The sequence below is a fragment of the Gekko japonicus genome, unplaced genomic scaffold (genome assembly GCF_001447785.1).
Source record: "Gekko japonicus isolate JY-2015 unplaced genomic scaffold, Gekko_japonicus_V1.1 scaffold135, whole genome shotgun sequence".
NCBI classification, from domain to species: Eukaryota; Metazoa; Chordata; class Lepidosauria; order Squamata; family Gekkonidae; genus Gekko; species Gekko japonicus.
The window spans coordinates 156113-177606 of NW_015175359.1; the positions used below are offsets into that span (position 1 = coordinate 156113).

At 48.6% G+C, this 21494-nt stretch overlaps 1 protein-coding gene across 1 annotated transcript in view; it reads left to right on the forward strand.

The window, feature by feature from the left end:
- The first annotated feature begins 2371 nt into the window (after nt 1–2371).
- RASAL1 (RAS protein activator like 1 (GAP1 like)) overlaps nt 2372–21494 on the forward strand; it is a 69855-nt gene continuing 50732 nt past the window's right edge. The window contains 2 exon segments of the mRNA XM_015425294.1: nt 2372–2436; nt 14883–14939. Of these exon segments, the coding sequence (XP_015280780.1) occupies nt 2372–2436; nt 14883–14939 (122 nt within the window).

A 21494-nucleotide genomic window follows, 5' to 3' on the forward strand; every position in this document is an offset into this window, starting at 1 on the left:
GGCATGCCCATTGCAGACTCATACAGAGACTCAGTAGGCATCCCCCTCCACAAATGGGTGTTTTGGGCTCATGGGAGCCTTTAGCTAATTTACTTCTCCAGGCATAGTATCTGGAAACCACTGCCCTGACTGTCTGCTTGCTCGCCCTTTCTCCCCTATCTAGCAAGAATGAGTGAGGGTAATAGACCTAGCAAACACCATTTGCCTTGATCACTGAATGGATCCTCCATGCTTAGAGGCAGTGAAGAAGAAGAAGAGATTGGATTTATACCCCGCCCTTCACTCGGAGTCTCAGAGTGGCTTACAAACTCCTTTCCCTTCCCCTCCCCACAACAGACACCCTGTGAGGTGGGTGGGGCTGAGAGAACTCTGACACAAACTGCTCTTTTTCAAGGACAGCTGTGCCAGAGCTTGTGACTGACCCAAAGTCACATCAGCAGGTGCAAGTGGAGGAGTGGGGAATCAAACCCGGTTCTCCCAGATTAGAGTCCGCACACTTAACCTGCATTACCTGCAATATCTCCATTATTTAGTGTGCAAACAAAACAAGGCCCCAGAGATCTATTGCTGGATCTTCCGTCTTTCTAAGCTTCTTTCGCAGGGTGGGGAGCACCAAAATCAGGTCTTGATGCTGGAGAAAAGGGACTAAGCTACACATGCTCCATTGCCAAGAACTGGCTAATGCCGCCAGTCACACACACACACACACACTGGCTTTAGGGCTAGCAGCTGAGATTGGCTCAGCATCAGCCCCGTCCAGCAGAACAAGCCCACACAACAACAGTTCTGCCCAGGCTAACATATCAGCTCTTTTATGCACTGCTGAACCAGTCAAGATAAGATGGTAACAAGAGTTTTCCTGTTTACTTCAGCTGGAGCCCTGATCCTGCCAGGCTCAGACGTTAGCCAGCTAGCACCCCTCCTCAGCGGCACAACGTTTGCTCTGCATGCAAAAGGTCCCCGGTTCAATCTCCAGTTAAAAGGAACAGGAAGTGGATGACGTCAAAGACCTTGACCAGAGGACCTGAGCAGCCAGCGCCAGTCAGGATAGACGAGACTGACACTGATAGGCCAGGCAACTTCATGTTCAATGGAGCCAGTGTAGTGTAGTTAGACTTGGCAACTCCTGGTTGGGAAATTCCAGGAGATTTGGCAGTGAAGCCTGGAGACAACGGGGTTGGGGGAGGCGAGGAACCTCAGTGGGGTATAATGCCATAAAGCCCAGTCTTGGCAGCAACCATTATCTCCCAGGAACTGATCTGTGTAGTCTGGAGACCAATAGTAATTCTGGGCTATCTCCAGCCCCCTCCTGGAGGTTGGCAATCGTAAGTGTAGTGTCTAGAGTGCAGGGCTGGGATCTGGAAAACCCAAGTTCAACTTCCCACTCTGTCAGAGAAGCTCACTGGGTGACCTTTGGCTGTCACCAATGTTCCCTCTAAACTGTGGAGTCTTGTGAGCAAAAATTCTCCTTTGTGAGCTGCTGGCATGAAAGTTGTGAGCGAGCGATTTGGCTGCTGCATAAGTTAGTTTGCTCTCCAGCCCTCCTTCCTGAGCGAAGACAAAAATGTGTGAGCCAGAGGCTAAAAAACTGTGAGCCAGCTCACACTAACTCAGCTTAGAGGGAACACTGGCTGTCACTCCCTCTCACCTGAGCCTACCTCACAGGGCTGCTGAGAGGATAAAAACGGAGTAAGAAAAAAAAAGATGGTTCAAGCTAATTTGGACCTTCACCCAGGAGAAAAGCGAGTACAAAGAAATGAATAAATAACGTGCAGGTGTCTTACTTGGCCTTTTGCAACCACCGTTTTAAAAGCAGATCACAGTGACGGGACATTCATTCCCTTCCAATGTAACCGTCACGGTCTCCTCCCCCCACAAAGTATCCTGGAAACTTCAGGTCGCCGGGGAGGGACCCGAAACCTCCTATTCGAGGAGCCCGCCTCGTTGACGGACAGGTGTCGCTGGAGAACGACAAGCCCCTCAAGAAGCGTGGCCGGAGCCAGGCAGGGTCCCCTCGCGGCCGCTAGGAGGCGCCCGATTCCATTCGTCCGCCCGGGCAACCTATAGCCGCCTCGGACGCCGGAGACCGCCCGGCACGCGGCGAGCAGAGCGAAGCGAGGCGGGCTGGTTGATTCGGTGAGGATCGCCGCCACCCGGGCGGACCGGTTCGCCTGCGTGCCTGCCTGGCTGGAGACTTTCCCGGCGTGCGCTGTTCGGGTCCTGCAGAAGGCGCCGGAGCCGCGGCTGCAAAGGTGGTGTCTCCCGCCCCTGGAGTGCCTCGCCGTCGGGGCTCCCGCTCTCATGACTCCCGCGGACCGCCAGTGAGCGGAGCCAGCTGGACGCCCTCGCTCTTCTCCAGCCCGTCGGCAGCATGGCCAGGAACACCTCGCTGCACTTCCGCGTGGTGGAGGCGAAAGACCTGCCGGCCAAGGACGTGTGAGTGGCCGGGGCGGGGCGGGGGCTTGCCCCTCGCGGGGGTGCTGGCCAGGCTCCCTCCCTGCTCAGAAGCCGGCGCGTTCCCCGGACCCGACGGGCCGTGCCTCTTTTCCTCGAGGACTCCCTCGACCGCATCCGATTTCCACTGAGCATGGGGCGGGAGGAGGAGGCTTCAGTGGGTCCATTCTCCTTAGGGATGGCACGGTTAGAGAAGGGGCGAGCCAGAGCTCCGTTAGGGGAGTCAGTCACCTCTTCCCTATTACCCCTTCCCCCCAAAACAGTCCCGCTGTTCTGCTACTGGCCTGCCTTGTGGTAAGGACTCTGTGAGTGTCCTGGAAGAGTTTTAGGAGCCCCCTCCCTCCCTCCCCGCTACCCTCAGGAACCCGCCCCCCCCAGCGAACCTAGAATTATGAAGGCCCTGGAGTACCTTCGCTGTAAGAGAACTTGAAGGCTTGGCCTGTGGGATGGATAGGGCTGTGGCTCAGTGGTAGAGTATCTGCTTGGTATGCAGGAGGTCTCAGGTTTGATCCCCAGCGGCAGGGTCAGTTAAAGGGATCAGGCAGGAGGTGAAGATGAAAGACCTCCGGTGGAGAGCTGCTGCCAGTCTGAGTGGACAATACTGACCTTGACAGGCCAAGAGTCTGACTCAGTATAAGGCAGCTTCATGTGTTTTTTGGGGGGGCTTTTTAGTTTGGGGGGAAAGGGGAATGCTATATAGATTTTCTAAAATGATGCAAGGGGATGGAGAAACCGGAGAGCGAACTTTTTTCCTTCCTCTCCTGTAATAACGAGAATTCAGGAGCTCCTGATGGAGCTGATGGGGGTAAATTCAGGAAGTGCTTTTAGGGCTGGTAACTCTGGGTTGGGAAATAAACACCTGGAGGGGTTTTTTTGAGGGGGGGGGAGGCTGGGGTTTGGGGAAGGACTTTAGCAGGGTATAATGCCATGGAATCCACCCTCCAGAGCAGCCGTTTACTTCAGGGGAACTGGTCTCCACTGGAGATCAATTGTTATGGCTAGAGATCTCCAGGTGTTACCTGGAGGGTGGCAATGCTAGTTTTTCTCCACACAGCAAGTATCTTAACAGGTTTAAACTCACTGACTCTTCTGCTGCCAGGGGGAAGCCGTGGCCACCGCCTTGGATGGCTTGAAAAACAAGAAAGTTCATGGAGGTGGAATTGATCAACTACTATTAGCTGTGGTTAGCTAAGTCAGTGGAACCTCCATGTGCAGAAGCAGTATATTTCTAAATACCAGACACCAAGGGCAAAAATAAAAATGGAGAAAGGTCTTAACTTCATGCCCTGTTTCCCAGAAGTCCTTTCCAAAAGAGCGCCAACAAGGCAAACGTGGTTCATTCTTTCTTTATTATATTTCTTTTTGCCCGGCAAAACTCAAAGCAACAGATATATGTGTCTTCCACCAAAGCCCTGACACACTTAGGTTCAGCGAGGCGGTTGTATTGTTTGCACTCGAAGTCAGGGTGTCCAGCTAGAAATGGGGAGGCCTGGGTTCTACTCTCTGAGTGTCTTTGGGCCAATCACCATTTCTCAGCCTAAACCTTCTTTCAGGGTTGTTGTGAACCTGAAATAGAGGAGAGGAAAACCAGGTATGCTGTCTTGGGTGGCTTGGATAAAGCATGTGGTTAAAATGCAGTGGATAGAATTTGGCTGGAGATGGTAGGAAACAGGATGCTGGTCTAGAAGGTCCTTTGGTCTGATCCTGCTGGGCTTTTATATTAATTGTTGAAAAGGTACAGAAAGACTGTTATGCTCTGGGCTGGGAAAACCTGGAATCATGGCTCTTGGCTGTGATGCCTCACCAGTCACCAGGTGACCTTTAGTGCCTCTTTCTCAGTCTAGCCTGCTTCACAGGACTGTTGTGAGGATCAGAATGGCACAAACAAAGTTTAAGCCCCCCTGTGTTCCTTTGAGGAAGGACAGGATACGAATATGATGAGTGTATAAAAACTGGAGCATTGCAGCCTAATCCCAGAGAGTTTTATGGCTTTCCAGGGACCATTGTTGCTATTAATAAAATTTACAGCAGTTAAATTAAATTAAATTACATACTTCAGGCTGGTCAGATCTCAGAGGCTAAGCAGGGTCAGCCCTGATTAGTATATGGGTGGGAAACTACCAAGAAATTCCAGGGTCGCTATGCAGAAGAAAGCAATAGCAAACCACCTCTGAATATCTCTTGCCATGAAAACCCTACGGGGTCACCATAATTTGGCTGCAGCTTGATGGCACTTTACACACACACACTGCACACAAAATTGAAAGATGAGTCCCTGCCACAATTGCCACTTAGGGCCAAATGGCACGTGATGTTGGGGGAGGAGTCCAGCTTTGGATCCCCAGATGAGATATTCAGCTGCAAGAAACAGCTGGGGCAGACCCAAATGTGGATCAGGGCTGTGGCTCTAGGGAAGGGGATGTTTATCTCTTTCCTCCCCCAAATGTCATTTCCCATATCTGAAATGCACTCTTCCACCATCCGCCTACACACCTGGAGCAAGGGATGTGTGGGTATCTGCCATTCCTCTCCCCCCCCCCCCCGTAGCTGCTTAAGCCAGGGATGGGGGAGGGATTTCCAGAATGGATGGAAACATAAGAGTTTGTCCACCTAGTCCGGCATCCAGAATCACACAGTGGCCAACCAGCCAGCGACGTACAGGGCATGAAGGCCTTCCTCTGATATTGCCTTCTTTCACTGGTATTTAGAGGTTGACTACCTCTTCATATGTAGGTTCCCTTTGGTCACCATAGCTACTAGTAGTAGCCATTGATGGTCCTGTCCTCCATGAATCTGTCTAATCTTCATATCGCCCTGTACTTTTTGCAGCTGCTTTTAATTACGCATCTGTAATTACAGAACCACTAAGATTGCAGCCCTGCGGACACTTCCTTGGGAGTCAGCCCCACAGAACTTAGTGGACCTGACTCAGAGATAGATATGCACAGGATTGAACTTGCATATATTGGTACAAGTAGAAAGGAAAGATGGGGTGGGGAAACAAAAGAAAATTTGAATGTATCCCCAATAATACCAGGAGTGAGCTCCCGTCTCTGGCCCCAGCTCCTGCCAACCTAGCAGTTAAAAAGCAAGAAATTGCAAGTAGATAAATACGTATTGCTTCAGTGGAAAGGTAACAGCATTCTGTGCACCTCGGCATTTAGTCATGCGGGCCACAAGACCACGGAAACATCTTCGGACAGTGCTGGCTTTTGGCTTGGAAACGGAGATGAGCACCGCCCCTTAGAGTCAGATTTGACTGGCTTTCGAGCAGTCTTTACCTTTATAATGCCAGATAGGGTAGCCGTGTTAGTGTTACCAAGTCCAGTGGCACCTCAAGGACAGAACAAATTTTATTCCAGCAGAATTGTTCATGAGTCAGAGCTGGCTTCACTGGATGCATGGGAGAGTCCCTTAAGGCTGGCTTTAAGTCTTTGAAGTGCCTCTGGGCTCCTGTTTCATACATAATTGTGACCAATGAACTGTGAAGCTGAGCTGTGAGCCTGAGTTTTTGCAACAATTTTTTCCCCAACAGCAGCTCCCCCACATCACATGGCAAGCTGTTTTGGAAAGCGCAGCCACAAAACTACTTTGTAATATGGCAGGGACGTAAGTGTATGTTTGTCTGCAGTTCAAAGACAAGAATTTTTTCAACTCTACTAGGCGAACTCTGTGAGCCTCACGTGAGCCTAAAATGTTCTTCGGAGCAGAGCTTAATATAATAATACTGTATATGCAAATAATATGTATTCTATGGGCTTTTTAATGGGCTCTCAGAGCATTTCAGATGTAGTATATTTGGGATGGAGTGAGATTTCCTAGAATTTGGTTCAACAGTCTTTACCTGTCAGCTGAGATAGTTCACACAGTAATTAAATAAAGTAAACCAACAGTTCTTACAATAACCCTGTAATGTACCCCGCCCTTTACTACCCAAAGGAGTCTCAGAGCGGCTTACAAACTCCTTTCCCTTCCCCTCCCCACAACAGACACCCTGTGAGGAAGGTGGGGCTGAGAGAACTCTGACAGAAACTGCTCTTTTTCAAGAACAGCTGTGCCAGAATTAAAACTTGCCCAAAGTCATCCAGCCAGGAACAAGTGGAGGAGTGGGGAATCAAACCCGGTTCTCCCAGATTAGAGTCTGCACTCTTAACCACTACACCAAAGATGTCTGGCTGTCCTCACCTGTCCCTGGCCTGGTGGAACTCTCTACCTTAGTAACATCCGCGCCCTGCGGGACCTTGCTGAGTTCTTCAGGGCGTGCAAAATGGAGATGTTCCACCAAGCCTACAGTTGAGGACAGCAACAGTTCCTTACCATGGCTTCCACCCGAAAACCAGGTGAAAACCAGGGAGGATTGTGAGGCACTCCAAAGAGATCTGTCAAGGATGGGCGAGTGGGCATCAATGTGGCCAAGTGCAAGGTGATGCACATTGGAGCCAAAAATCCTAACTAAAAATACATGTCTGAACTGGCAGAGACTGACCAAGAGAGAGATCTTGGAGTCGTAGTAGATAACTCACTGAAAATGTCGAGACAGTGTGCAACTGCAGTAAAAAAGGCCAATGCTATGCTGGGGATTATTAGGAAGGGTATTGAAAACAGATCAGCCAATATCATAATGCCCCTATATAAATCAATGGTGCTGTCTCGTTTGGAATACTGTGTACAATTCTGGTCACCACACCTCAAAAAGGATATTATAACTTTGGAAAAAGTACAGAAAAGGGAAACTAGAATGATAAAAGGGTTGGAATAATTTCCCTATGAAGGAAGGTTAAAGCGCTTGGGGCTCTTTAGCTTGGAGAAATGATGGCTGAGGGGTAACATGATTGAGGTTTATAAGATTATGCATGGGATAGAGCAGGTAGAGAAAGAGGTACTTTTCTCCCTTTCTCACAATACAAGAACTCATGGGCACTCCATGAAATTGCTGAGCGGTCGGGTTAGAACGGATAAAAGGAAGTACTTCTTCACCCAAAGAGTGATTAATACATGGAATTCACTGCCACAGGAGGTGGTGGTGGCTACAAGCATGGACAGCTTCAAAAGGGAATTAGATAAGCATATGGAGCAGAGGTCCATTGGTGGCTAATAGCCACAAGGTATAGATCTGGACTCTGAGGCAAGTGATGCTCTGTATTCTTGTTGCTTGGGGGGCAATAATGGGAGGGCTTCTAGTGGACCTCCTGATGGCACCTGGTATTTTGGGCTACTGTGTGACAGAGTGTTAGACTGGATGGGCCATTGGCCTGATCCAACGTTGGCTTCTCTTATGTTCCACCTGGCCTTACCAATCCCAGCATGTGATCCACTCTATAGTGGGAGTGAAGTTATACATACGCCATCTATTATCTGGAAGAATTATACTGTTTTATCTGTTTTAACCATGTGTTATTTTGTATTTTTTATTTTAATTGTTCCTGTTTAATTTATTATGTACACCACTCTGAGCCCTCCAGGGGAGGGTGGTTCATACGTTTAAATAATATAATAAATACTGGAGTGGATGAGGCTATGCGCCAAACTCCATGTGCTGTTGCAGTTCTGTTATTAGAACTCCAGATGTGTTGTTTAGCCCTAAGAAGAAGACATTGGGGAGCAGACATCAATTGATGTCATGGTACTTAACAAGATGTGGGTTGTTTCCCCCTGCCATTTCCCAATTGGAAATTCCCTTCCCTGCAGGTGCTTCTAGGTGTGGTACAGGAAAAAAGACAGGCACTCATAGTGTGCCTGTCTTTTTTGCTTACTGGAACAACATGGAGAGCATTTCCAATCAGTGGCCGGAAGGCCCTGATCTATATTCCTTCTCTCTGTCCCAGCTTTAAAAACAACAACAACAAGAAATGGCCAGATAACATGTCTGGAGTTCTAACTGTGTGCAGTTTGGCCATAATGTTGGGGACAAAAAAAAAAAAATGGAAAAGACTGTGCCTTTGTCCTTTACCTGTGAGTTTTCCAGTGGTATCTATCTGATTGTTGTTAACATAAAGTGAAGCTTATTTTTGTGTGCTTGGGCAGAATTTGAACCCAGGGTCCAAGAGCAAAAGTGATTCTCGGTTTATCTTTTAACACCCCCAGGCTTTCTTCTTGGTCAGCTTCAGTGGAAAGCTGAAGGATGAATATTCGTGTTTCCTGAGCTGAGTCTGGCTTGTGGCATTTTGCTGTTTCCATGGATCTGGTGACGGCTCTTCACGCTGCCAGTTTCAGAGGCTGGCTAACAAGATTGCAGGAGGTTGGGGTGGAGGGGGAGTGCTTGCTAGTAAGGAGGACCAGCCATTAAATGGTGACACCAAAATTAACAGAAGGCTCCGGTCCTACGGAATCCTGTCAAACGCACTCAGCTGCATGCTGTTATTACTCTCACGGGCCCCGTGCCAGTTAGTAGGACAAGGGAAAGGGCCACTTAGAGATAAGGGGTTTTGCATCCTTGGGGAACTCCCCTAGCATACCAAAAAAGTATAGGAACACAAATACACACACACACACACACACACACACACACAAACCAGTCTGACAAGCACCGAACATGCTCCTGGCCCTCAACGAACAGCAGAAGGGCCGTTAAGCAACAGGTAAAGAGGAAGAGAAGGCAACAGAGAGGGGCTCTTTAGGTAACTTCTGGTATCCTGGAGGAGGATGTTAGGATCTGGGGATGCACCACTTATAGCATGCATCCCACAGTCCTAAGCCCCTACCGGGCCAGTCCTGGATGCTGTTAGTATTCAATGGCTCTGGCCTGTCTGAAGAGCCAGTTTGGTGTAGTGGTTAAGAGTGGTGGACTCTAATCTGGAGAACTGGGTTTGATTCTCCACTCCATATGCAGCCAGCTGGGTGACCTTGGGTCAATCATAGTTCTCTCAGAGCTGTTCTTTCAAGAGCAGTTCTCCCAGAGCTCTCTCAGCCTCACCTACCTCACAGGGGCTGTGGTCACATGAGCAGTTTGCACCAATATCATAGTGGTACCTTTGCAGATTTAAAGAGCAGGATCATAAAACAATATCTGCCTTTCGTGTCCCAGTCATCAGCATCAGATTCTGGCCCATCCTTGAAGCGGAGTAAATGAACACCAGGGAAAGTCCAGTGCTACCAATAAGCATATGAGTGCATATGTGCATGTGCCCACCTGTATTTTTAAAAAGTCACCCAGACAGCGCGCTCCATGGTTGAGGTGCTGCAGTAATGTGGACGCCTCATTACCAGATGAGCGCGCAGGGAGATCCCTTCAGGGTGTGCAGTCTGGTCAGACCTTCCTGCAACAATTTAAACCGGTGCACTTAGAGGCACACCCTGACCATGCCAAGTGTCCAGTGTGACCACAGCCAGGGTGTCTGTTGTGGGGTGAGGAAGGGAAGGAGACTGTAAAGCTGCTCTGAGACTCCGAGTGAAGGGCGGGGTATAAATCCAGCTCTTCTTCTTCAAGCCCAGATTGCCCTGTCTGAAATATTAATTGGGATCCAAGCAAAAATGCTTCCTCTCGTCTGAATTAATCACACCTTTCCAAGGATCTTTTCATCTGTGGAGCCCCTAGTCTGAAATTGTATGTGTGTGTGTGCAAATTTCAGGTTGCGGAATGTGTGGCGGGAGGTACACATTTCCCCACTCCAGTTCCATGCTCCTGTTATTAATAATACCGGGTGGGTGAAGTAAACATCCCCAAGTTCTGTGTTGTACTGCTCAGATTCAGGGCGAAATAAGAAGCTTTCTTAGTAGTTTAGCTCCCCACCCTCACCCAGTGGTTCCTCATGGAACCCCAATTTGTCCTCAGTTCTGGTTTTGAATGGCAATGTGGGGTCCTCTCTGAGGGAGGGTACTGCAACCCCGTCCCGTTAAGAGTTCAGTAGGCTGAGTCACTGGCTCAAGTTACTGTTATTAGTTATTGAGTTACTATCCAGGCTGATATTAATCTATAAATAATGGAGGTGGGTTGGACATAATAACACGTTTCAGAGGGATGCCAGCTGGCGAGAACTCAGCCACGCGTGAGGCAGGGAGCAGAAGGAGAGTGGGGCTGTGCTTTCCCATTTGTGGCTCTGTCCCTTTGGGGATACACTTGAGATGAACCGAAGCCCAGGGTCCAGCTAGACAGGGTGTGGAGTTCTGCCTTTCATTTCCTCCTCAAGGAATTTTTTAAACAATGAAAAGCAGTCTTGAAAGGCTGCAGTTCAGGCCCGTAGCTACAGCGGGGCATTTTGGGGCCTGCCCCCCTGATTTCCTTCCAAGGCCCCCTGAGTTTCCCTCCATCCCAGGCCCCCCCAGCACTCTGGGCGCACTCCCCCCCCCCGCTGCCGCCGCCACTTCCCCAAGTGGGGACTTCTCTGCCTCTCAGCAGCCCCGCCGGCTCCATCCTGGGCTGGTGGTTTTGGGGGGGATGGGAGGGGCTGTGGTTCCAGAGCTTGGCTGGCTGGCAGCTCTCTGAGCGGGGCGAGCGCACCGGCATGTTCCTCCACCTCCTTGCCTTGCCGCCTGCCTGCCTTTCCTATGCGGCCCCTGTGAAAGGGAGAGCAGCGGGCTGGCGGTACACTGCACACCAATATGGGAGGCCAGGCTTGCGGCCGGCTGACCAGAAGGAAGAAGAAAAAGCGGCTACCGCAGGAGAGGAGACGCTGTCTGCTTTTCCAGCATGTCTGCCAGATTTCAGCCATCCTCTGTCTCTGGGGAAGGCGTCCGCCCTGCCTGTCTGCCGGGGGAGTGCTGGGCAAAAAAGCCGTAGGAGGACAGCTGTGGGTGTGTTGGGAAGCTTCTCTTTGAAATTAGCAAATGAGTAAGTTGTTGGTGGAGAGGGGTCCAAGCTGGGGAAGCTTTAACTTTAATTGAATCAACTTGGTGCTCCCTAAGACATTTAAATGCCCCCCCTGAAAAGGAGCTGCGGTGGCTCAAGTGGTTAAGATACTGTGGAAGGTCAGTAGTTCAGCAGTTCAAGACCTGAGTGTGCCGCATGATGGAGTGAGCTCCCGTCTCTAGTTCCAGCTCCTGCCAACCTAGCAGTTCGAAAGCAAGAAATTGCAAGTAGATAAATAGGTACCACTTTGGTGGGAAGGTAACAGCGTTCCGTGCGCCTTGGTGTTTAGTCATGCTGGCCACATGACCACGGAAATGTCTTCGGACAGCGCTGGCTCTTCGGCTTGGAAATGGAGATGAGCACTGCAACCCTAGAGTCGGACTCGACTGGCTTTCGAGCAAGGGAACCTTTACCTTTTTACCCCTACAATGCCTGACTGTATCCCCACCAGAGCTAAAAGCAGCATCAGGATGGAGGGTCTGGTCAGGGGGGAATGACCTACAGGGGAAGAGGTGATGGTGGTGGAAAGTGGGGCAGGTGTCCCCAATCTTATGGAGCCTGTGGGCTCCTTTGGAATTCAGTCGCAGTGTGGTGGATGCATCCATGCAATGTCTGCCACGGCTTACCTTCAGTCACAAAGTGAGGATCATTGTGCTGTGGTTGCAACTGCTGCCAAAGCAACTTTTTAAAAAAATCTGCACAACCAATCAGAAGCCTTGCAGGAGAAAAACCCCATCTGGCCCACACTTGACGGGCACCACAGGTATGACGTTGGGGACCCCTGTATTCAAGGCAAGAGAGGAACAGAGGAGGTTTGTCATCGTCTGCCTCCGTGTAGTACACCTGGACGTCCTTGGTGGTCTCCCATCCAGGTACTAACCAGGGCTGACCCTGCTTAGCTTCTGAAATATGATGCGATTGATCTAGCCTGGCCCTCCAGGTCAGAGTGGGGAAGAGTTAACCCTTCCTTTCTCAGCCTCATGGCCCTGATCCATACCAGCCCCTCTCCATGGCTGCTTTTTGAGGCTAAATTACCAGTTGGAGAACGAAGTTAGAGAATTGCAGCATTGTGTTGTATGGCCCAAAAAGAGAAGCAGAAAAAAGGGGTCTTTTGCAGCAAATTGCTTAGGAATTGTGGTAGATAATTGAATCCATAGGAAAGCCACACTTTGGTGTTGTGGGCACATGTTAAACGTTACAGCATTCCGTGCACCTCGGCATCTACTGTTGTGGGCACATGTTAAACGTTACAGTACCTGATGATGGGCGCAGTAAAGAGATATGGTGCGTGCTGCTCTCTCGCAGGACAAGGCTTTGAAGCTACCTGTGGCCAGTGCCCTCCACACACTAAAAGAGGCTTTGATAGGTCTTTGTTGCCATAGTCACATTTTCAGTAACTGATTTAAGGCCAGCCTCTTAGTGCATTTAAAGTGATCTCTTCCGTGCCCCCAAGTTCCCCACCCCTGGGTTGTGTCCCAGACTTGTGAACTGGATCTTCTCAACCTGCATTATCATCCAGAGCATTTGGCATACTGATCTTTCTCCTAAAGGGAAAGAAAATATGGTATGCTGAATGCCATCATGATTTATGCAGTTAAATTAGGACGATGCCCCTATCTTGTGCCATGGTGGCATTTTGGAAAGGCTGGCACATAACAAGAAGCAAGTGCTTTGCTTACAGTCCTGTGCGGGGTTTTTTTTTCCCTGTGGGTGCTTTATTTATGCATTTATTTGTTATGTTTATATATTGCTGTCTCCCCCCAAAAAATGTTTTTTTGCCAAATAAAATGACGCAATCCAATAAAAGCAACATAAAATAGTAAGAAAATTGCCGGAAAATGCACAAAAGATCATAGAAAGTAGCATACAAAATAGGAACAGGATAAAGAGCAGCATACTTTTAATGGAGGGTAAAGGAGCTGCGGTGGCTCAAGTGGTTAAGACGCTGAACTATAGGTTGGTAGTTCAGCAGTTTGAGACCTGAGTGCCGCATGATGGAGTGAGCTCCCATCTCTGGCCCCAGCTCCTGCCAACCTAGCAGTTCGAAAGCAAGAAATTGCAAGTAGATAAATATGTACCGCTTTGGTGGGAAGGTAACAGCATTCCGTGCACCTCGGCATCTAGTCATGCTAGCCACATGACCACAGAAACGTCTTTGGACAGCGCTGGCTCTTCAGCTTGGAAACGGAGATGAGCACCGCATCCCTAGAGTCGGATTCAACTGGATTTCGAGCAAGGCAGACCTTTACTTAAATTAAAGCTTGCAGCAAGCCTTCAGATAAGGTGATAAAGCTGAAAAAATATATGAAATCACATTAAATTATAGGTGGCCGAAACAAGTCAGCCGTGTCTGCTGGAGCCAAAAATGCTTTTGGTCAATGACAACAGGCCTGCAAATGTTTCCCGTATCTGAAGACTGCTTACCTGGCCATTGTGATCTGTGCAACAGAAACTTCAAGGCTTGACTTCTGCAACACAGTTTACTTGGGACTGCCCTTGAAGCCTGTTTGTTGTTGGGGGTTAACTGTGGGGATCCTGTAGCTTATAAACACTGCACTGGCAAGGCAACCAGTTTCAAAGTCCAGATCAAGGTGCTAGTGCTGACTTATACAGCCCCTCACCATGTGGGGCCTCCGTGCCCGTAGGTACCATCCCTCCTGGTATCTGCCCATCCTCAGCTCAGCAATACCTACTGGTGATCCCAGCCATGTGAGGATGTGATCAGTCGCAGGCATTTTCTGCAGCCACCCCAGCACTATGGAACAGGCTTCCGTGAGAATTTAAGAGGTTATCAATTACAGTTCTGTATATGCTGCAAGATGGAACTTTTTAGCAGTGTGTTTGGTGTCTTGGTATGATTCTTGTGGCTTGTTAGATTTTACTGAGGAGCAGAGGTCTCTTATGGACACTGTCTTTTTATTGTTTCTATTGTGATTTAGGTTATTTGTGGCATGCTGGTTTACTTCTGTGACTTGCGTAGAGTCACAGTTATCTGGGAGAAAGGCAAGTTTATAAATGTTCAGGGCTCTTTTTGTAGAAAAAGCCCAGCAGGAACTCATTAGCATAATAGGCCACACCCAACGCCAGAAACTCATTAGCATATTAGGCCACACCCCCATGCCCCCAGAAGTGTGGTCATCCAGCCACACCCACCTTTTGCTTCTTATTCTGTTTACCTTGTTTGTTGTCAAAACCCAGGACTTTTTTTGTCGCAGGAACTCCTTTGCATGTTAGGCCACACCCCCCTAATGTAGCCAATCCTAATGAGTTTCTGCTGTTGGGTGTGGCCTATTATGCTAATGAGTTCCTGCTGGGCGTGGCCAACTTGGGAGCCAGACAGAACTCCGTTCCTGTGCGTTCCTGCCCAAAAATAGCCCTGAATGTTTTTATTTTTAAAAAAGATTGATGAAATACGCGAAATAGGGCTTTATTAATTATTGGGGAATGTATCCAGTTTTTATTTAAATAGGTAGAAATGTTTTTCTGATGTAACATGGAATTGGAATGATTGTGTTTCTCATCTTTGGAGTAACATGGGTTTGTTTGTTTCTTCCCTCAACCGAAGTACAGAAAGTGTTTTAATTTAAGTTTTAATGCCTAAGTCAATAATGAACTCTCACCCCTGTTTCTTTGGCTCCTGAAGGTCTGGCACCAGCGATCCTTACTGCATCATCAAGGTGGACAACGAGGTGGTGGCCAGGTATGTAAAAGTTATGGCTTCTGGGTCAGGAATTTTCCATCTCCGCATCCATCTGCCCTTCTGTTGTTAGGATTTATATGTTATCATAGCGGTGTAGGGTAATGCGTGTCTCTGTTGATGTCAGTCACTTTGGTAAATAGTGGTCAGAAAAGTGGGATATAAATATAAGAAACCGACAGATCCATTTCTGCTTCCTCCTCTCTCCTTCTCCTACCATTATGCACAAGCGCTTGGTTTTCTTTCCTCCTCCATCTCCTATCACCAGTTTTTATACTTCATTGCTCCTTGCATCTAAAACTAATTCCTTGGATCTCTTTCTTTTCATTCTTCAACCCCCTGCTCAGGGTAATTTCTTTTCCAAAGCATTTTATTATTTTTTTTAATAACCCCTCTGAGGTGTTAAAGGTAAAGGTAAAGGTTCCCTTGCTCGAAAGCCAGTCGAATCCGACTCTAGGGTTGCGGTGCTCATCTCCGTTTCAAAGCCGAAGAGCCAGCGCTGTCCGAAGACGTTTCCGTGGTCATGTGGCCGGCATGACTTAACACCAAGGCGCACGGAACGCTGTTACCTTCCCACCTAAGTGGTACCTATTTATCTACTTGCAATTTCTTGCTTTCGAACTGCTAGGTTGGCAGGAGCTGGAACTAGAGACAGGAGCTCACCCTGTCTTCCGGCACCCGGGTCTTGAACTGCTGAACTACTGATCTTCCACAGCCTGCAGTTCAGCGTCTTAACCACTTGAGCCACCGCAGCTCCTAAGCTCCTCTGATGGGTTACTTACCTCTTTTTCTCTAGCAGTAATTTAGGGTAGCTGATTCCTGTCTGCCAAAGGACAAGAGGCAAAGGCTGTCACACACACCTCTACCCTGTCCAGCTACTTTTAAAGATATGCAAAGACACCGGGAGCTCTGATTTTTTTAATGTCTTCTGTCTTATTGGACCCTTCAGGCTCAAACAAATGTGTGTCAAATTGTAGACTCATGCAGACTGCATTTGCCTTAGAGGAGGTTTAACCCTTCAACATGCACTCAGTTTTGATAATTAAACCCAGCCCTCCCCTGTGCTTTTCTACTGGTATTTTCAAAGAAAAAGGGCATGTTGATTTAAATACACACATCTCCCCCACCCTGTTTTACAATGTTAAAAACATGGCAGGGATTCCAAGATCCTTTAGACTCCTCAGTTTTCCCCTCATAGAGGTAGTTGACCTGCGTTTGGGGCTGTACCATTTCAACGTGCCGAAGGGAGGATTGATATGACTGAATTTTCTAGCATATCTTTTAAAGGTTCCCCTCACACAGAAATCAAGCTTGTCAGGGAGAAGAAGAAAGTGCTGTCTTGTCTAGAGAGTAGGATTTTGTATAGGGAATATTCAGTCATATAATTCTTCTCCCGTCTAAAGTGTTAAAGCTCAGATACGGGTTGGCCACTCCAGTAAGAAGTAGGCCTTAGTCTTAGAAGTGTTTGGGAAATTGTACTGCATTAGCTCCTTCTATAAGGTTTCCCTGGGGAGAGGGTACTGGTGTTTAGCCCTTCACGACCCATTGACTCCACTGCAAATGTGCCCCCCCCCAGATCCTAAGTCTGGGAGATGACTGGCTGTAGGGGAAAAGAGGAGGGGGAAGTACTTTCACAGGGGATAATTGGTGCGTTGGTGCATCCCTTCCTCCTTGACAATTCTCCACACTTCCTCCCAAGGATTTGTATTATTTAGCAGACCTATGCTTAGGAAACATGTATTGGTGGTATATAACATGTAGTCCTACCTTCAGTGTGCAGGGAGCACATGCAGAAGAATATCCCACTCACATTACCAATGGGAGTGTGCAAAATGAGGCCAACCGGTAAAGTTGAGCGTTAGGCTCCAGGAAGCACTGTTTTGTATCCCCCATGGGATTCACTGCTACAACAATCAGCAGTGGTCAGTGGCCTGCACAGCTTTTTAATAGGGAAATTCATGGAGGGTAGATCTATCAATGTCCAGAGACAATACCCCTCTGAACGCCAAATGCTGGAATAAATGATGGGGCAGCTGTTCCTTTCATGCCCTATTTGTGTCTTCCCAGAGGCTTCTGGCTGCCCACCGTGTCCTGTTTATAGCTAGAGACCTCAGGTAGGCATCACAGCGAGCAATCATGATCAGAGCTGCTGACCCCACAGCAGCTAGGGCTGAACTGAGGCTATTTATAGGAGTGAGTGCCTGCAGCTGTAGCAGTGGCCCAAAGTCTGCAGGCACGCACAGCTGGACTTCGTCAAGCATTGGGCAAAGCCTTATGGTCTATCTAGGTCTCCAGATGCCTTGTGGTCAGCCTCAGGAAGCTAGCCACGCATACTGCCATCTGAGCTGTGCTTCTGCCAGGGCTTTCTGTCTTCTCTGCTGCCACAGTCCTGGGGGGGGGAACTGTGGGGTCTTTAGCAATCAGCTGCTGTCTTTCGTGGATCTCTGGGCAATGTCAGGAATCTGGTGGCAACTCCTGCTTCTGAGCCTCCTGGGCTTTTCATTCAGTAGCCACAGCTGGGTGAAAGTTCCCTAACACCTTCTGGGGGTCAGAGAGCCCGACACTTCAAGGTCAGTCGTGGTTTTGTCCTCCGTGGGATCTGCCACCACGATGTTCTCATCTTCTGATGAGGAATCCTCAGGCCCAATCCCAACACACTGCTGGAAACAGGATGCTGGATGAGATGGGCCTTCGATCTGATCCAGCCAGGTTCACCTGCACCGCTCTTACATTTTTTAAATGTAAAAACTCTCCCTATACATGTAGTTACTTGAAGCAGCAATGCCATGCACACTGCTCTGGGAGAGAGCCCTGTTGAGCATAGTGGCACTTACTTTTGAGTAGACATGCCTAGTGAATGGTCCTTCCTGCCAGGGTTCCAAGTCCAGTGTTTGTCAGTGACATACACTGATGAACCTCTTGATCCAAAAAAAGTCTTGCTTCCCCAAGGATTGTGAATATCCAGTCCTTGTATATATTGATTTAGGCAGCCCCCATGGCAGTTGGTGCTGGTTGGGAACTGCATTGTTTGCTACTACAAAAGAGAAAGAGATTGAGTGGTACAGAGATTGAGTGGTACAGGTGAAAAGAGCGTACTAATATCTGCAGGGAATATTGGAGCTGTGATGCTGAGGAAAGGGGAGTCAGCACGTTGTTCCCTGTGACAGAAAGGAACGCATAGGGCAGTTTTCAGTCTCAACAGAGAGAAAAAAAAGGTCTTTTTTCTCTACCAAGGTTTAAAGCAAATCTGAGAGAGGGCAGCAGATTCCATCAGGGAATAGGTGTGGCAGCAAGGAGTTAATTTCCTGCTGCCTTTCCCTTTGCAAGAGCCAGCGTGGTATACAGGGATGGGCACGCACTGGCTCACAAACTAAAGTTGGTGACAAATTTTAGCCTGTTTGGGGTTCATGGCAGGTCCACCAGCACTAACTTTCCACAAACTTTTGAGCAGTTTGTGGAGGTTCATGGCGGGTTGTGAATGGATACATTTCCAGACAGACTGTCTCTGCTCAAACAAAATGTTTACCAAACTTCAAAGCAATAGGGGGGCAGAATTCCCCAGCCTTGAAAACACCCTTGTCAGTTTCAGATTAGTCTTGTCAGTTTCAAGAGGGTCCCCCCTTCTTTGCCTGCCTGCCTTTCTGTCCCCTTCCTATTTTCCTGCACAAAGCTTGCAACCCCCCCACCTCAGCTTGGATTTCTTGTGACATTGTGCTTTGAGATCAGTCATTTGAAGCTTGCAGTGCCACAGAGCAAGAAGAGGAGAGTCAGCTGGAGATCACCTGTGAATTTGGGGAGAATGACTGAGGGGCCATTCTACCATATCACAAACCTCAAAGTTTGTGATGGTTCATGGTTTGTAAACCAGGCACACCATGAACCATGAACTGAACCATATTGTCTTGGTTTGTGCCCATCCCTAGTGGTGTAGTGGTTAGAGTGTTGGACTAGGATCAGGGAGACCCAAGTTCCAATTCTCACTTTCCCTTCAAAGCCTGCTGGGTGACCTTGGACCAGTCATATACTTTCAGCCTAACCTGCCTAACAGGTTTATTGTCAGGCTAAAATGGAGAAGAAGAGAATGATGTAAGCCACTTTTGGTCCCTGTTATTGAGAAAGGCGGGGCATAAATGAAGTCAATAAATATGTTGTTGTGGGATGAGAGGCAGATGGCAGATACTCTGTGGCAGTTATGGAGACAGATGGGCAGAGAAGCCCCCTCAAAGACTGGAAATCAATACACTTCACTGGGACAGAGAGGGTATCTGCAACACAATGGGAAAGCATGCCACCTCTTGGGTGTCTTAACACCTCTTGATTGGTGGGACCATGCTCTAGTGGGCTTAAGCCCAAGAACCTGGCACCCAGATTGGCTAATGCCCTATGGGCCCACATGGGAGGGAGTCTGAAAAGGGAGCTGTTCCTTTGTGTGTGGGGTAGAGGAGATGTTGGAATTTTATAGCTACTTTGTCTGTCTTGGATCTCTCTCAAATCATTTATTTATTTATCTATCTATATATATATATATATGACTGGACCAGCACATGAAAGAGGTCACACCTTGGATTTAATATTTTGCACTGGCTCTTTGAAGGAAAGTTTGATTTCAGGGCCTGAGATTCACCCTGAACCGTGGTCTGACCACAACCTCCTCAAAGTCAAGGTGTCATGAGTCAGCCAGGGCTCAGAGATAGCGAGGACTCCTCAGAAGAAGAGGAGCCCCATGTAGCCAGCTCTGAGTCAGCAGAAGCAGGCAAGCAGGAAGATGAGCTGCAGGCTTGTCAGGGTTCACAGCCAACAGCTCGTGCAGAGCTAGTGACACCCTCCAGCTCTGATTCAACAGGTGAAGCTCAGTTGATCGTTTCCAGCCCTCCAGTATCACCCACACCCTTAGAATGCCGCAGATGGAGGCTAAGAATAGAGTTACAGGAGAGAGGACAAAGTGCACACCTCCTGGCCCAACGCCAGCTACATGCTGATAGCAACAATGAGTAGCTGCAGGATTACTCTTGAGCAGTTGGCTGCGAGCATGACCCTTCAGCATATGGCTATAAAAACCAGCCAAGGAAGGCTATTAGGCATGGAAGCAATGTCCAGTGCATTGGATCCTTCCTTGGGCTTGTGACTCTTCGGACCATACCCTGACTCTGCCTTTGTCTCACCCTCGAACCTGCTCATAGATAACTCTTGGACTTCCAGACCTTACTGTATGGACTGGCTCTTGGACCAGACTACTGATGGCTCTTGACTTGGTGCTTTGACCTTGGACCAGACCTTGACAACGCTGCTGGAGTTGGTGCCCTCGCTTTACCTGTTCCATGCTCTGATGGCGGGGCCTGGTTCCTGACACCCTCATTCAAACAAAAAGGCTTCCCACTGAAGGATCGGGAAGTTGGTAATTTCCAGCCCTTCAGTATCACATGCACCCTTAGAGCACCAAAGACAGAGGCTAAGAACAGAGCTACAGGAGAGATAGCAAAATGCACACCTCCTGGCCCGACGCCAGCTGCTTGCTGATAACCAAGATGAGTAGCTGCTGCAAGCATGACTAGTTTGGTGTAGTGGTTAGGAGTGCAGACTCTAATCTGGGAGAACTGGGTTTGATTCCCCACTCTTCCACATGCAGCTGCTTGGTGACCTTGGGCAAACCACAGTTCTCTCAGAGCTGTTCTCTCAAGAGCAGTTCTCTCAGAGCTCTCTTAGCCCCACCTACCTCACAGGGTGTCTGTTGTGGGGAGAGGTAGGGAAGGAGATTATAAGTCATTCTGAGACTCTGAGTGAAGGGTGGAGTATAAATGCAATCTCTTCTCCTTAAGCATATGACTATAAAAACCAGCCAAGGGAGGCTGTTGGGTGTGGATGCAATGTGTTCAATAGACACTCAGCCACCGACTCTGCCTTGCCTGACTTCTGGAACCTGGACCTTTGGACCGAATGGCTCTGCTTGGCCTGACTTCTGGTGCCTGATGCTCCAAGCCTGCTAGTCAGTACACAAGGACAATGTGGTTCCAACACTCCACAGAAAAGAGGTCCCAGTTAAAATGATCTGCCTATGGAGTTTCATGAATCCTACTGGATTCCAGAATCCTGTAAGGGATTTTAGGATTCCAGACATGTGCTCTGTTAAGGTTGTAGTGGAAGTGTGGAATATGAAGCTCCTTGAAGTTAGAAACAACATTGCCCCTTGAAGATCTCTCCTACCCATGGGACAAAACCCAGCCCCTGGTTCACCATAGAGCTGGGTGAAGGGTTGGGAGACATCTAGAACAGCGTCGGTGGAGAACTCATATTGAATCTGACAGATCATGTTATAGAGCTCACTGTAAGACCTATGAAGTATTGGTGACGGCCATGATGTAGCCAGCTATCACCCTGTCTCTAATCTGCCCTTTCCAGGCAGTAGCAGACCAGCTCCAGGTCTTCCTGGAGAAATCATCTGCTGTAGACCCTTTTCAGTCTGGTTTCAGAGTGGGCTGTGGGATGGAGATGACTCTCCTGGCTTTAGTTGAGGACCTCCATCTAAATATAGATGGAGGGCAGGCCTTCTTGTTGCTTTTA